The sequence below is a fragment of the Microchirus variegatus genome (genome assembly GCF_963457635.1).
Source record: "Microchirus variegatus genome assembly, chromosome: 8".
NCBI lineage: Eukaryota > Metazoa > Chordata > Actinopteri > Pleuronectiformes > Soleidae > Microchirus > Microchirus variegatus.
Genome location: NC_139809.1, coordinates 17,617,877 through 17,635,437, shown reverse-complemented (window position 1 = coordinate 17,635,437; position 17,561 = coordinate 17,617,877). Strand labels below are relative to the sequence as shown.

At 38.7% G+C, this 17,561-nt stretch overlaps 1 protein-coding gene across 1 annotated transcript; it reads left to right on the top strand.

Annotated features, from left to right (window-relative positions):
- Positions 1–1,857: 1,857 nt before the first annotated feature.
- Positions 1,858–11,853, top strand: slc17a8 (solute carrier family 17 member 8; the record flags this gene model as incomplete). The annotated part of the gene is made up of 12 exons (XM_083894156.1): positions 1,858–1,958; positions 3,833–4,088; positions 4,662–4,780; positions 6,415–6,529; positions 6,747–6,834; positions 7,537–7,623; positions 8,581–8,720; positions 8,806–8,955; positions 9,054–9,186; positions 10,220–10,330; positions 10,444–10,571; positions 11,524–11,853. The coding sequence occupies 12 exons, from the start codon at positions 1,858–1,860 to the stop codon at positions 11,851–11,853; spliced, it is 1,758 nt and encodes a 585-aa protein (XP_083750282.1).
- Positions 11,854–17,561: the final 5,708 nt, after the last annotated feature.

Sequence of the window (17,561 nt, the reverse complement as noted above, 5' to 3'; positions counted from 1 at the left end):
TACCATTCATAGTTTTACAGATGGTGGTAAATTAAATTTGACATTCAGATTTTGAGACTAATGCAAACAAATTCTTCTACAAAAAAAGAACAATACAAAGTTAGAATAACCATCCACTAACAACACATTATGCAAACATATAAACACATAATAAACAGTAAATAATGGCAATATACAGTAAGAATAAATATACAAATTCAATAAAAGTTCAGTTTAGAGAACAAACAGTAAAATAAGAAAACACTTTAAGCGTAGATAAAATGATCATGACATGTTGAAAATAAATAAAATGCTGTTTAAGTAGATTAAATGTAGAGTAAAAAGATGTGCTGAGAAGTAAAATGGAGGAAAATGATTAAAATAATGCACAAATAAATGAATAAAACTTGTATAAAAACCAGGCTGGAAATGTGGGTTTTAATTTGCTTTTAATAAAATTAAATGATCTATATTCTCTGCTCCTCATATTACAAACCACTGAATTCCTTTCAAAGAGCTGCTAAGTATTTGTGTGAACCTGAGAAAACTGCCATGTTGCAGATTCAGTATTTTAAAGTGAAGAGTCACGTGTGAGAGTTTGATTCCCTTGCTTCTGTTTGGGTTTGGCCATTTTACCTGTGATTACCACCACATGGTTCATCTCTTAAATCCTGCTCATTTATGAACGACTCTCTGTGTGTTTCAGTGACAAATGCTTAGCAGCAATGTCAACATTCATCCTCATCAAAAACACTATTGAAGATATTTATGCAGCTGAAACAACAGAGAGATATCTCATTTCCATACCGTACAATACTGTGCAAAAGGAGAAGCCATCATCTTCGTGGTTTCTGGGAATATGCAGTGATATCTCTCATATAAATAATTATTTATAGAAAAATATAAACTGACAGATGTATATATGCATACATGTATGCATGTATATATGCAAAAAAAAGCTCAGTTGCTGTGCTGTGGAGCATTGAGCTGTCTCTCTACAGCAGTCACCATCAGACACCATGAACTTTCTCTCAATACCTTTTTAAAAGTGGTATATTTAATGATCTGCTTTTTTAATTTAGATTTTGTTCCCACCTGTTGGCAAACATGTACAACAGTTATCATGACAATTAGGTAAGTAAAACACGAACAAGCCCGTGTGAAAAGGCCAAGCAGAAAACGTGAGTGTAAACCTGTAAACTTCCCGGCTCTGTCTTAGATTTCACCTGCTCACATTTTACACCAGAGCAGCTCAGCAGCTCCTGTGTTTCCTCAAAGCGACTTGTCAAGCTCGTGCATAATTCATTGTTTGTCCACTGGGCTGCTATCAGATGAACACACGTCTGTGAAGAAAGGGGGAGGTGGTGATGATGATGATGGTGATGGTGATGCTGACTGAGAAGATGATGTGTGAAGCAAGGGGCTGGGTTTTGGATGGAAAAGGCAGCGACACCTGCCCCTCCTCACCAGGGCTGGAGGAGTTATGAGATGAAGAGGAGACGTGAGCAGCGGATGATTCAGTTCAGCTGTAGACGAGAGATCGTGATGTCCGCACTTTAAAAAACTGGATCCTACACTTTTATTTGCTTTTATTAATCCACCTTGAATGGATCTTGTGGAGATTAAACAAGTTCCCGAGGCTGACTGAACAGAGGAATACTTCAACTTCTTCACTGAAAAGCATAGAATGCCATCTTTACCTGTGAGGAACTCCTGGCACCACTGAAAGGTGGAGCCAACCACTGGTGCTACAAACTCAGGGAGGATGAAGAACAGCTTCTAGTGGATTTTGTTTTTTTTCGATCAGAACAAAGCGTGCAAGGAAAACACAGTTTTGAAATAAGTTGTGAAGAAAATCCAGAGACGAGCTAGAGAAAAATGCCTTTTGGTGGCTTAACAGGTTTGAAGGAGCAGGTGTTTAAACCAGGGACGGATGAAGTTAAGAGCTCAGTAGGCAACTCTCTAGGAAAACTGCAAAGGTGGGCTGGTTCATATGGAGACACTGTACATGAGGACTGTGTGTGAGCAGGATGTGTGAGCCTCACATTTTATATAGCTTACATTATTTAATGAATGTTTGGTAACGCTTTCTTTTACAGTCCCCTAATTACCTGGTATTTAGCTGGTAAATTCATGGTAACACTAAAGTGTTGCTAGGTAATTACCAAGGGTAATAAGATAAGTAAATACAGTGAAACAGTTGCCAAAATACTGGGTAATGCACGGTAATGTACTCGGTAAGTAAAGTAAAACTGTACTGTAAAAGAAAGCCAAGCTTGTTTCCATGTAATTACACACATTTTTAGGGTTAGGTTTGTTAGATTACCCCTTGGGTAAATAGCTAGTAATTAGGTACCTGCTTATTACCAGTTTATAACCCAATAATACACTTACATTTACCATAGTTTTGCCATAGTTTAGCTGTACATACCTTCTTATTAACAGCAGTAATAACACGCTATAATTAACTATATAGTTACCAGGTAAATGCCCAGTATTTTGGCAACCGTTTCACTGTATTTACTTTCTTATTACCATTGGTAATTACCTAGTAACACTTTGGTGTTACCATGAATTTACCAGGTAAATACCTGGTAATTAGGGGACTGTAAAAGAAAGCGTTACCGAATGTTTTTGCTCATTGTTCACACATTACAAACATGTCATTAAAAAAGAAGATTAAAAAAAAAGTGATCACATAGTCTGGACCGAACCACTGAGTCCACCATGTTTTCATATCCTACAGGATTCTGACGCTAAATGAATAATATTTGTACTTACCACACAATCCTAGACACATTTTATTTTAAGACATAATACATATTTCATATCTGATACATATTTCACGTGTGTGTGTGTGTGTGTGTGTGTGTGTGTGTGTGTGTGTGTGTGTGTGTGTATGCAGTGATGAAGGCAGGAGATAAAGCACCAAGTAGACAATTTCCTGTAAGAATATATTTTGTGTGTCATTTACATGTGTGTATTTTATTCAGGTAGAGTAGCAACACAGTGAACACATGAACAAACTATTACTTGCTAAAGTGATTTATATTCCTGCATTTTTTTTTTTAATTCAAAAGATTAAAAAATGTATTTTGCGCAAAATGAAACATGATCTTATTCCATGTTGATGGCATCATGTGAAACACTCTAAACTAAGAGACCAATTCAGTTTGGGGGGAAAAGCTTGATTTTGTTATTTTCTGCAAAATAATCCTTCACATAATGTAAATAAGGTACAAAAGCTTTACATTGATCACAAACTTGTTGCACCAGGTGTCACAAATACATGGATAACAATTTTTTAACGTAACGATAACCACATTTATTTGACCTGTAATGTAGATTACCTCTTTAAATAATGCTATCTGCAGCCATTTATCGGCTGTTTTACAACAAGCATCTCTGTACAGTGCTGTTCTTTCAAAGACAGAGAACATAATCTGCTCCATCATAGCACATTCATATAACTGTAGACTGTGCAGTTACTTATTATTCCACAAAACTGAATGTGACAAAATAAACCACACTATCAAAGACTGATTGCATTTGAAAAAACTGAACCCAGCATCTTCTGGTTTGTAGATACTCACATGCAAACAGACAGACAGACAGACCATATATATAAAATATAAAATACACAACAATAAAAGCAATGAAATACCAATATAAATGTCGTAATTAAAAAGAAAAACATGGCTATAAAAAGAAAAGGAAAATGTAATATACTGTATATGTAATAATATAAAACAAATGTGCCTCTGCTCCTGTCCTTTGCCAGAGAGCTGTTTTTTTTAATGTGAAGATTATGAATTACACAATGACAAATGGACCCCTGCTATTTGCTCCTCAGGAAAATAGATGGTAGCAATGTAGAAGAAGAGGACCACATTGAGCTGACTGAGGACGGGCGTCCAGTAGCATCAGCGCCGCGTCCTGCACCGCTGCTGGACTGCAGCTGTGGTGGTCTCCCTAAACGCTACATCATCGCCATCCTCAGTGGACTGGGATTCTGCATCTCCTTTGGCATTCGCTGTAACCTCGGTGTGGCCATAGTGGAGATGGTGAACAACAACACTGTCTATATCAATGGGACTCCAGTGCTTCAGGTATGTGGAGCTTTTGAAGACTCTAACCTCTGGCTTATAGCGTCAGAGAGAACAGCCATGTTGACGTGATTAGGTTAATGATAGCTATGCTCAGGTAATGCAAAGTCAGGAAAGTGCAAAAGTGAACCAGCCTGCACCGTCAAATGGAGGAACTGTGACCTGTGACCTGCCAAAATGGCTGGCTTACTGTAAGAATATGCTTGTTGTAATTAAAGGTGCATTATGTAATAAATCTAAAGCAACTGGTCATAAAATCCTCCTAATATGTCACAGAGACTCAGGAATAATGTTCATATAACAAACTGAACTCACCAACAACAACAGTACAGACAAAATATGTGCATTAAAAAATATATTTTGCAGACTGCAAATCATGTTTTGGAATGTGGCGCCACCTACTTCTGTCTACCAATCATTGCAGTTAGTAGAGTCTCAGCTGCCGAGCAACCACGGGTAGCCAGTTACGTCAGAAAACAAAACCTAAAATAATTTGAATTTGAATGTAGTAACTGTTTTTGGCCACATTCTTACATATGGCACCTTTAAATACATTTTTCTTTTTCTTTTTTCCAGAAAGCTGAATTTAACTGGGATCCAGAAACAGTGGGACTCATCCACGGCTCATTCTTCTGGGGCTACATTGTCACACAAATCCCCGGTGGTTTCATCGCCAACAAGCTCTCTGCCAACAGGTCACATACACTAAATGACACCATGACAGGCCATCATTTTGGCGTAAAATTGTTGCGTACCAAGAAACCAAGACATTTTATTACTTTTGTCTGACATTTTCTTTAGCAGGTGATTAATCAGTACTGAAAACAAGTCTCGCTGCACAGAAAACGGATGATGTTAAAACAATGATGCTGTTTGTTTTCTTTTCACGTGGCGCAAAGTCATTGCAGTCATGACAAAGTATCTGAAAACATAGGTTTTGGGGGAAGCTGAAGGGAGTTAAAGGGTTAAATCTGTACGGTGAGGTGAGCTGGTTTGATGAAGCAGATAGGAGTCCTGTAATAAAAGCTTCACAGGAAAAGAGGACACGCCACTGACAGAGTTAATAATGAAAGATCCTACCTCTGATTTCTCTCTCCAACACCAGCCACTGGAATATTACAAGTGTCACTTACACACTGTTTCGGAAAAAGAGAAGGAAGGGGGAGGAGGTGAAGGAGAAAAGAGAGAGGGGGGAGCTCAGTCGTGTGGCCATGAAGGAGAAACTTGTTGGTTGAAAGGGACGTATTTATCTCTGAGATGCATGAGATCTCTCTCATTATGAGACTGACGGAGATGCTTTGACTGACTGATGTTCAGAGATAAACTGACTGCCAATATTATACATCTTTCTGACATTGGAGGGTTTGCTGTGCTTTTGCCTTAAAGGTGCATTATGTAATAAATCTAAATCAACTGGCCATAAAATCCTCCTAATATGTCACAGAGACTCATGAATAATGTTCATATAACAAATTGAACTCACCAACAACAACAGTACAGACAAAATATTTGCATTAAAAAAAATATTTTGCAGACTGCAAATCATGTTTATGTTTTGAAATCATGTTTTGGCATGTGGCGCCACCTACCGCCGTTTACCAATCAGTGCAGTCAGTAGAGTCTCAGCTGCCGAGCAACCACGGGTTGCCAGTTACGTCAGAAAACGAAACCTAAAAGACCTCGGTATTTTGAATTTGAATGTAGTAACTGTTTTTGGCCACATTCTTACATAGGGCACCTTTAAGTATTATTGCATAACATTTTCTCTATTAGATTTCATAGAATTAACTACACAATTGATACTATGAAAAAAAAAAACTTGAGGACTACATTTTAATAGCATGTTCATCTAACCTGCTAAAAAACCTCAGCATTTATTTATTACTCGAAAAAATGAACACTGTCTCGCTTTAGTTAGTATCAAATAACAAGATTTGGTCTAGAAAAAATAATTAAAAGCCATATAAAAAAAAAGCTTTTTGCCAGATTATATGAGAACAATGACTTTCAATCTGTACTGAAACTAGCATGTTTTATCTTGCTAGCCTAAAGACTATAGCTAGCTAGCTGAAGGGAAGGGAACAGCGTGTTTACAGCTGTCCATAAAAGTCAACAAAATCACATTTAGTGTAATTTACACAACACAATGTATCTCTTCATAACACGGCAAATGATGTTGGGAATTAAAAATGTGACACAGATTAACAGATAAGCTATTGTGATACTGGCGGGTGTATTTTATTAGCATTTGAGTTGAGACGGGCTGGTTTTAAAAATGTGGATTTAAAAAAAATAAAAAAAATTAAAAATACATAATTTCTGTCCACAGGGTGTTTGGGGCGGCCATTTTCCTGACATCAGTGCTGAATATGTTCATCCCATCAGCAGCAAGAGTCCACTATGGCTGTGTCATGTTTGTTCGCATCCTGCAGGGCCTGGTGGAGGTAAGACATGTTTTTTTGGGGGGGTTTATGTGCGAATATAGTCGGACATTTTACATTCTTACATTTTGTTAAAGCGCATCTTATTTATTACAACAAAAAACATTTTATCATCTAATACTAAACGTTTCCAAGTTTTTCGACTTTGCCCTATAATTCCCGTGTTCAGTCGTAGGTCAAACGCTGACCCTTGACATTTTCCACACCCTGTTCGTCCTAGGGTGTCACCTACCCAGCATGCCATGGGATGTGGTCCAAATGGGCGCCACCTCTTGAACGGAGTCGACTAGCCACTACCTCATTCTGTGGTGAGTAGGGATGGGACGATATAAGGTATCTTTGCACACTGCAAAATTTAGAGGCAATGTTCCTTTATCTCGGTTTATCATGAATGGTGAAAATTGTTAATATTTCACACGTGTGACTTTAAATTGTCAGAGTCAGAGAGGTTAGAGAAAGGGTCCTATGTTCCCCGGTCACATAGCGGGGAACATAGGACCCGGGGAACATAGGTACGGTCCCGAATGGGATACAGCTTGATGATATGCTTTAGGCTAAGTTCTACGCAACTAGCAAAACAACCGAAGAGCATTATCAATCAATCAATCAATCAATCTTTATTTATATAGCCCACAGTTTACAAAACATAGTTTGTCTCACGGGACTTCACAGGGTTGGTAACATCCTCTGTCCTTAGACCTTCGACCAGGGTAAGGAAAAACTACCAGGGAAAAAAAACCCTTGTAAAAGGGAAAAAGGGTAGAAACCTTAGGGAGAACCACAGGTGAGGGATCCACTCCCTGGACGGACAGACGTGCAGTAGATGTTACCCAAAACATACAATACACAATGACAAGAATAAAAAGTGAAAAAAAAAAAAAAAAAAAAACTTTTAAAAAAAACATTAATTTTCAGTTGTCTATAATATGTAAACTTGTGAAATGTCCTTCTGTGAGATCCTCTGTTACTGTGGGCACCGTGCTGAATCTCATAAATGCCTTTGTCAACAGGATCGTATGCAGGAGCGATGATCGCCATGCCTTTAGCTGGAGTGATGGTTCAGTACGTCGGCTGGCCTTCTGTCTTTTATATCTATGGTGAGACTGATTTAAATCACTATATGTTCAAACTCAATGCAATTGTGGAAAAATGTCTTTACATTTTTTTTATTATTATTTTTTAAATCTGAGACACACAGTCACCAACGGAATGCTCGAAACACTTTACAGTTCTCGACAGTACAGTCATTTTAACCTGATTGATCAATCTTTGTGAATGGTTTGTAAGTCTGATACAGGGTGTGAGTTGTGGAATAATTCCTTAAGCTGTATTTTATCATCCACCTTTTTCATTGAGATTTTTTACATTTAAAATCTTCTTAACACGTATAACTGCAGATTGGCTGCTTCCTAGAGACGTACTTATTAATAATTCACCAACATTATAACCAAAAAGAAAGGATGGATTACAGCTGATCTGTAAATCAGTGGAAAGAGTGGGTCGCGGGTGCTGTGCCTATCTCAGCTGACATAGGACGAAGCAATAAACCCATTGATAACAATTGATAAACCTTATATTTTAATGTTTACATGTAAGATGTTCATCAGATGTTGGTGTCAGTAAACACCCAGTGTCCTTTAAGTGTTTTTGTTAATCCTTTACTGACATGTTGCTGTGTCGCAGTAACACTTGTGTTATCTGAATTGCTTTTGAGTTTGATTACAATGATTAACACTAACATATGAGTCATGCCTTTGCTGAATGTGTTTTAATAAAAATCTACTCTGCTTCAGCTGCGATATTATCTTTTGATTTATTGGTGTAAATTTGCATTTTCCTGTCTGGACTCTGTGACTAATGACCAACTCATTTAATTTTAATAATGAAAATTCTTGCAGTCCACAGACGGTCTGGGCTTGTTTTATTTTAATTAGTCAGTGCTGCCCTCACGCTGCTCTGTGACACTTAACAAAGCTGTCGCCACTGAGATAAAGATCTTTAAGTGCACATGTATGGATTAATATGCTATGTCGTCTCTGTCTCTGCTTCGAAAGGTGTGTTTGGGATCATATGGTATGTTCTGTGGCTCCTGTTGGCGTATAGAAGTCCTGCTGCTCATCCGACAATCACAGAAGAGGAGAGGATGTACATTGAGACTGCTATTGGTGAAACAATGAAATTGAGTGCGACTGAGGTTTGTGTTCTGCCACTTGTTGGCTAAGCTGGTTAAAATTCTGACACACACATGGCTTACGCTGGTTTCTGTCTCACAATCACAGAAGTTCAAGACTCCGTGGCGTCGTTTCTTCACCTCCATGCCCGTCTACGCCATCATCGTGGCTAACTTCTGCCGCAGTTGGACCTTCTACCTGCTCCTCATCAGTCAGCCGGCGTATTTTGAGGAAGTTTTCGGCTTCCCCATCAGCAGGGTTAGTCTTAAAGTCTGACTTCAGCAATTCACAGACAGGTTATTCCTCACAGGACTGATTGGCTTAGTTGATTTCTGGATGTTTGATGAACTCAACAGGTGGGGATCCTGTCTGCTGTGCCTCACATGGTGATGACGATCGTGGTTCCTATTGGGGGTCAGCTGGCTGACTATTTACGCAGCAACAAAATCATGTCTACCACTAATGTGAGGAAACTCATGAACTGTGGAGGTATGTTAAGCAATTATCATGACACTGCATACTAATAAATATAATGTATTATATTCAATGTGCGAAATACGGGGGGGTGTTGGGGGTTAGACCCCCCTGATTAACACTCAAGCCCCCCTAAAAGCCTCAAATGCAAAATTCTAGGGGGGTCTAAACATGTTGCCGTGTAATTGGAATGCATGTTTTTTTCCTAAATATTTTTGTAATTTCAGTTTTACATATATGATCTACATACATAACACACTTTGCATTCTTTCTTATCCTTTTAAACCAGACGAAATGTCAAATATTTTATTTCTAATTGTGTATTTTTAATGTTTTTATGAATTGCTTTCCAAATGGCGCTGTGGAAAAGGCCCACAGAAGCCCACATCTGACAGGGAAGATAGCCAATACTGCAGGGTGGCACCTGGGGTGGTGACACAGTATTGCGTAACAAATGGCAGATGGGGACCCCCCCGATTATTAATGGGTATTTCGCACACTGATTATATGTGCAGGGATGAACTCAGGCAAAATCCAAGAATAATGAAGTGATAAAAGATAGTCATGAACTCAGTTAAGAACAAGAGGGAAATGGCTAGAAAGTTTGCAGGAAACAGACAGAACACATAGATGAGGTGATGTCATAGATGATGAATGAGAAACACCAATAAAACAAGACACAAAATTAAACAGGGAACAAAATACAAAGGGAGAAAGACTACAAAATGTAAGAAAAAAACAAAAACTCTGACAAAAACAGACACAATGAAAGTAAAAACTAAATGTCCAGATCACAACAAAAGGTCCTTGAGGTAAATCAACAATCATGGTCGGTACAGTTGTTTTTTTACAGATTATTTTTTGTGTAGTCTTGCAACACCAACCTGGACCAAGTCCTCTGTATGTTACAGTCTGACCATAAGATTCCAGAATTAGACGTCATGTACTAATACACACACTCTGATATCTTATATGAAACTGTTTCACGTGGTTCATATATTTCTATGTGCACCAATGCTGCACATTCTCTTGTCTTGTATTATCCCAGGATTTGGTATGGAGGCCACTCTGCTGCTGGTGGTTGGCTTTTCTCACACTCGAGGAGTCGCCATCTCCTTCCTTGTTCTGGCCGTGGGCTTCAGTGGATTTGCCATCTCAGGTATCTCTACATCACTGTTGTTTTAAATCATTAAATTAGTTGCCAACTACTTTAATAATCGATTATTAATCGATTAGTTGTTGTAGCCCTAAATACTTGTTTACTGTGTTTAGGTTTTAATGTGAATCATCTGGACATTGCTCCTCGCTATGCCAGCATCCTGATGGGCATCTCTAACGGGGTGGGGACACTGTCTGGAATGGTGTGTCCCTTGATTGTTGGAGCTTTGACTATACACAAGGTACAGGAATGTTGCATTGTTTAACATGTATTTATTATGACTGTAATGTACAATAATGTTTTACATGTCTCAACTAAACTCAACTTTATTTATTGAGCGCTTTAGGCAGCTATAGCTGGTACAAAGTGCTTAACAATACAATAAATAAATAAAACATGGCACATAAAACATAGGAGACAAAATAAAAACACTGTCTGTCATAGTGCAGTGATCATATCGGCTGTGTGAGCTTATTTTAAGCTGGCATTAAAAAACAAAACAACAACAACAACAAAGTTACTTAAAGAGTAACTAAACCCCTGGTCTGAGGCTAACTCCGCCCAATGCCTGTATTCGAAAATCTACCAAAAGTGGGCAGGGAGTTATTGATGAGTGAGTAGGGGAAGGAGGGGTGACAGAGCACCACTGAACTAGCGACCTATCAGCCAATCAGAAAATAGTATTCACTGTTCACTGGCAAAATGGACGCTCTGCGCTCTGGTTTGCACGACTCCGCCAAGTTACACGTGTTGGACCTGGATCTGAATAATATTATTAGATAACCATATACACCTGAATAAAAGTGTTTTAGGATGCTATCAAGCCATCCCCATTTTAATCATCGAGTCTTTATTACTGAATACATCTCATATTCCGTTGAAATGATTAGGGTTCGAGCACAAGGTGCATAGAACCATGTTGAAATTGAAAAAATTATTGAATTAATGACGAATTATTGTATGTTCCAGCCCCCTGTAAATCGACAGAAACTGAAATAATGTACCTTTTCCTCTGTTGCATCATGTTTGCTTTCTGGTGAAACACAGAGTTGCTCTATATATATAATCTTGGACCCTTATTATACCCACTGCAGCTGTTAAAATTCTACTGCCTTGAGTAATTCAGAGGATTTACAGCTTCTACTAAGTGGAGCATCATGGAAATAGCACTGACTCTTTTCATCTTTCCACAGACACGCCTGGAGTGGCAGAACGTCTTTGTTATTGCGTCCATGGTGCATTACACTGGGGTCATCTTCTACGCCATCTTTGCGTCAGGAGAGCAGCAGGAGTGGGCCAACCCCGAGAGCACAAGCGAGGAGAAATGTGGCATCATCGACGAGGACGAGCTGGCCGAGGAGTCAGAGCTCACCATCGAAAACACGGTGGCCCCCAAGAAGACTTACGGCACGACGGAAAATTCATCTGGCCGAAAACATGGCTGGAAAAAGAAGAGAGGTGTGACCATGCAAGAGGAGGAGGAACATTGTGGGAATGGGGACTACCAGGATCAGTACCAGTGAGGCTGGTACGCCCAAACAATGTCAGAAACCTGGGAGAAATGGCAGAAGAACCCAAGGACTGCCTTTTCTGCTCAATACAGAAGTGTAATTATAACGCACTACAATCAAAAGACTGCAGAACAAAAACATATTGGATCATATATTAGAAAGGTTCAGTGTGTAATAATTAGTGGCATCGAATGGTGAGACTGCACATTGTAACTAATGGAGGACGACGGTGGCCATCGCATACCAGAAATAAAGTCCCTAAAACAGTCCCTTGCCTAATGTAAGTAAAAGGCTAACGTTTTTTTTTTTTTAATTTCTACAGACATATTTATAGGAAGTAAATTCAATTTCTTCCAGTAAAACCTCCTACAATTTTACACACTGGACTTTTTAAGTGAAAATACTAAAATTGAACATATACTTTTATTAGAGGTACAACAAATGAACAAAAATAATAAAGAATCATCCTCAAAAACAAGATCAAATCAGAACAATAATCAAAGTATTCCACAACATCCATGGACCAGCATATGCTGTGATAATGACACATATCTGCACTGATCACACGCAAACTTAACTTCATGTCACTTGGTTTTTTTTGTGTTGTCAGCAATGCAACATCTGTACTAATGGCTTTGACATCAGATGACAGTGTTAACGTGATGAATCTTATTGGCTTTTGGCTGCTGCTGAATGATTATGCTCCTTTCCTTTTGTCTGAGCAGCGCTTGCTTAGTTCACCATCCGTTTGTGAGCCACGTCTTCCAGCGTCATTTCACCTCCATTATTTATAGCACTCTGAGCTCATAATGGGCCAAAATGGAGGGTGAGTTCAGTGCTGACATTACTCTGTGTAGCTTTTAGTGGAACTCCATTCATTCTTTTGGTGTTTGTCCTTTTTGCAGCTTCTCCAATGTTTGCTCCACAGAGAAGCAGTTTGTCGCTAAATAAACAACGTAGGGTAATGAAATAGCTTTAGGAATTTACACTGTTCGTTATTGCTAAAGAAGAGAATGTCAATTTTGTACAAAAATGATTAATTATTATCATATTGTGTGAGAGAGCATTGATTTGATTTGCACTTTACTTGAACACACTGGAGATGTAATTAACTACATTTCTATTCTGTATTGTGAATATTTAGATTTGGATTTTTGAGTAATGTGAATGAGGTTGTTCAGTGTCTTATTTTCTGTATTAAAAATGTATTATAAAAAGATATATAATCAAATTACAAATTGTTCAGTTGGTGTAATGTAAAAAAGAGTCTATTTCAAAACAAAAACACATGAAACCGTACACCATAAACAAGCTTTAAAGGTCCACTGTGGAACATTTAGGGCAGAATTATGCATACATTATAAGTATATTTGGATATGTGTTGGATATTTGTTTCAAACAAATTGCACCACTGTGACGAAAACGATCTACTGACCTTTGGTCATGAGCGATGTGTCATCACTGAAAGTAGAAGATTGTGGGTACAAGTGGCCGAAATGGGTTTTCTCAGAAGGATGACTGGAAGGAGACCTAGAGGTAGACCAAGGACAAGGTGGAGAGATTATGGGCCAATTCCAATTCCTATCTTAACCCTCAATCTTAACCCTCAAGCTCAACCCTTAATCTTAACTGGCCCTCAAAACCAAGTGTTGAGGGTTATTTTGTCACTTAGAGAGTCAAGTTATTAGGTTGTCAGTTAGTTATAAGATGATACTCATACAAATACCACAACCACGGACATATTCAGCTGACAGTTACCACACACCACGACTTATTGAAAAGTAAACCATAGCAAACGATCGTTGTCCGCACCGGCCGGCTATTGACAAAAGATTGTAAAATAAAAATAAATGTTACGCAACAATGACGTCAGTAATCCATAATATGGGCCTAAATTAAGATAATACAATGGTGTTCATCATTTCTATATCTCTATTAACAAAGAAAATACTTAAAGGGATACTTCACCGATTTGAATGTGCCTTTGTATTGCTAGAATAGCAGTAGTATTTTTTAGAAACTTGTAAAAAAATCTGTTTTCCCTCCAAATGTGCCCTACTGTGATGCAAAAGGCCAGTTTGACTCACAGTAGGGCACATTTGGATAAGGGAAAACTGATTTTTACAAGTCAGGGAAAAACTGAGGGAGGGAAGCACATTTTCTAAAAAAATACTACTGCTATTCAAGCAATACAAAGCCACATTCAAATCGGTGAAGTATCCCTTTAATTTGAATCGCACTCGCTTCGTTGCTTTCGACGCCATCTTTCTTATGTGAAAACACGCAATGCATTCTGGGTAGCCCTTGCTCCCAAGGGTGGTCTCGGAAAATCTCAATATTGAGGGCGATACAGCCCTTAAACTTGCCCCTCAACTTAATTTTTCTGAGAATCGGGACACCACTTGCACTAGAGGGAGCTCACATTTTTGAGATTGAGGGTTAAGATTGAGGGTTAAGCAAGGAATTGGAATTCACCCTATATCTCTTCACTGGCCTGGGAATGCTTGGGGATCCCCCAGTCAAAGCTGAACGGTGTGGCCAGGGAAGTCTGGGGCCGCCTGCTAGAGCTGCTACCCCCATCTCAGATAAGCGGTTGACAAAAGCTGTTTGGTTGTCATAGCCTTTTATATGTACTTTAGGCAAGGGCTTGGCTTCACGATCACTGCCATCTTACACCACCATATTTGTACAGCAGCCTGAATGGACAAAGTTGCCAGAGCATGCCCTTTGCACGCATCAAAAATGGGATCCTTTCTTTAGTTTCCTTGATTTGCTTGGGGAAGGAAAAGGTGCACATTAGAGTCCTCCACTTGTTCCAATCTGCAGTCCCTCCTGTTTGATGTCTTTAATTCTTAAACACTGAACCTTTAAGACCAACATGTACTACTTACATGGCACAGGTGCATCTGTGCATTTCTTTATAAATGGGGATGGAAAGCGTTGATTTGAAGCAAGGGAAGATGCCTACATGATGCTAAGTGTAAGACACAGTTGGTTTCTGTAAGATTGTACAGTACTGTGCAAAAGTTTCAGGCACCTAAACAACCTCTGTTGTTTTTTCTGTCTGTCAAATACTGTGATCATTGGAATTTGGAAGGAAGTGATGCTGCTCTTACATATTAGTGAGATGTCAATGAGTTTAATTCATGCAACATGTGTATGTATGTAATGCTCAAGCATGTCTTGAATAAACCTGGCGTAATAGATTTTTTTTTTTTTACAGCAGATACTTCTTTAAATGAAATAGTAGGACAAACACAGGATTTACCAGTAACATGAATTAAGGTTATTGTTCAAGTGTAAAGATAGATCATGCTAAATACTTGACACCTGTAGAGGATGGTCTTTTGGTTGTTGTTGTTGCTGAATTTTATTTGTATTTATTTTTTTTAAACAACAAAAAACTGCATACATATTTTCTGGATGTGTTCCAGTAAAGCGAAACAGAAATAATGATCCTTTATTGTCATTATATAGCATTGCTAAAACAACAACATCTAATGGTGGCCTAAGACTTCTGCACACTACTGTACATGCTAATGATATCGTGCTAACATGCTAACAGTGTTTACATGAAGAAGTGTAGTATTGTAACTGTAAATGACGTGGCTATATTTAAGAGCTGTTGTGATATTCCATCAAAGAAAAGTGTTATAAACCTAAAATGTTATTTGGTTCCATCCTCTGGTGACGGGACCGTATCTATGTTCCCCGGGTCCTATGTTGTCCCACTTTGTACGTGACCGGGGAACATAGGACCCTCATCCTTATAGCTGCAGAAAAAGAAATAAAACATGCTGAAAATAAATAATCAAGCACTTTGTTCCTTCTACACTTTCCCCTCCTCTGTAGCTGATTTTCACTTTTCATTTATCCACATAACTGTCATGAGGGCACGATGTACATTCTCATTATCTTCTGACAGTACAAGCTATCGCTAACACTGCCTGTTTTTGTTAGCATGCTTAAATTAGACATTTTGAAAGATTCTGACTGAGACTGTTTCTGTTTCCCATCACCCTGTGGTAAACATCCTTTGTCTTATCTGCGTTTTTTACCCTTCTGCTTAATTTTCACCACGGGACATAATTACTGGACAGGATATTCCTCATCCGTGTCAAACTACTCCCTCTAGAAGAGATGAGAACTGAAAAAATGCCTAAATATATACACAGCAACTGAGCAATTATCAATGAAATGTCACGATTATTCCCTCTCGCACTGTCAATGATACTGTTTTCAAGGCTACAGACTTTGTCGCTGGTCATCCTGACAGTGCCGTCGAGTCCTTGAGAGCATGCGGCCGATTATGTCACTTTTGTGTTTTTTGTTTCATTGCGTGCATGTCGCTCACAATCCGGTATATATCTAAACACAGTGAATGGAAACGCTAAAGCCACAATAAAAAAAAACAGAGAGACAGCTTTCACTCGTTTGACTGTACATGTCTGTCTTTTCCCACATGTTGTGTCAAACAGAGACCACGTAGTCCACAAACAACCAATGGCAAAGGTTGTGTTTATTTCAAAGAGACTTCTGTTGACTCAGAAGGTTCCTGTGGATGGAGCAACAACCCATCAATGATTAAACTATTAATGGTTTTTGTTTTTTTGACAAATGAAGGATCATAAAGACATTAGGAGTTTAAATGTTCCCGATAATCACAGAATACACAAAGATATCAGGGCAGGTACTAGTATTGTATTAGTGTACCTGTATCAGTGTACCTGCCCTGATCAGAGTGTGTGTAAACCGGTCCCTGCACATGGCAGTGATATGGTGAAATGGCTTTGAGGTTTTCAAGGACGAATGGCAAAGATCACCACACATGCTCAGAAGTTTTATGATATCCGATGTCTTGGTACGCTCATGAGAATACATATATGAGCAAACTAATAGCAGACATTGTTTTCGCACAGAAACGATTGGACTTTGGAGTGATAGCAGCTCACACTCGTTTCAGATGTTTGTGTAATACTAATGACTACATGCACGCTGCATGTGTATGTGGGTGGGATTTCCGACCATGGTGTGGTGTGCTGGATCGGATTCATGAGGCAGGCCTTGTTATGATAAAGTGGGATTTTTTTTAAAGGGAGATGGAGGAGGGGGTTGACATGCACAGGAATGGACAGTTTAATTAATAACCATCCATTTCTCCCTGACCTCAACTGGTCACACATGCTCTCACTGGAGTCCAGACACATGCAACTTGTTGCACATCAGCGACTGCTAATGGAGCTAAAACAAAGGCTGAAGAGAATTATTACCATGCTGGAATAAAACATTAACCGACCAGAATAAGGTAAGAGCTACAAGACTGTTGTTCATGTTAATGAGCCAGTGCCCTCTTATATTAGCCCACAGAGAGCGTATGTATTTGACAGGTATAAAGAGTTATGTCTGACTGTTGTGTGGGCTGAAAGTGTGGACCGGAGATTTATGTATAGGTGTGGGTTGCTTTTTGATCTCGGGGGAAATTACACTTTAATTAAAAAGAAATGTGAGCTGTGAGGTTTGTGAAAGTAAAGTTTCAAAACATTTTCCGACAGATTTGAACTCAACTACAATTCAGTTTTCATGATATTGTTAAAGGAGCATTATGTAATAAATCTAAATCAACTGGCCATAAAATCCTCCTAATATGTCACAGAGACTCAGGAATAATGTTCATATAACAAACTGAACTCACCAACAACAACAGTACAGACAAAATATTT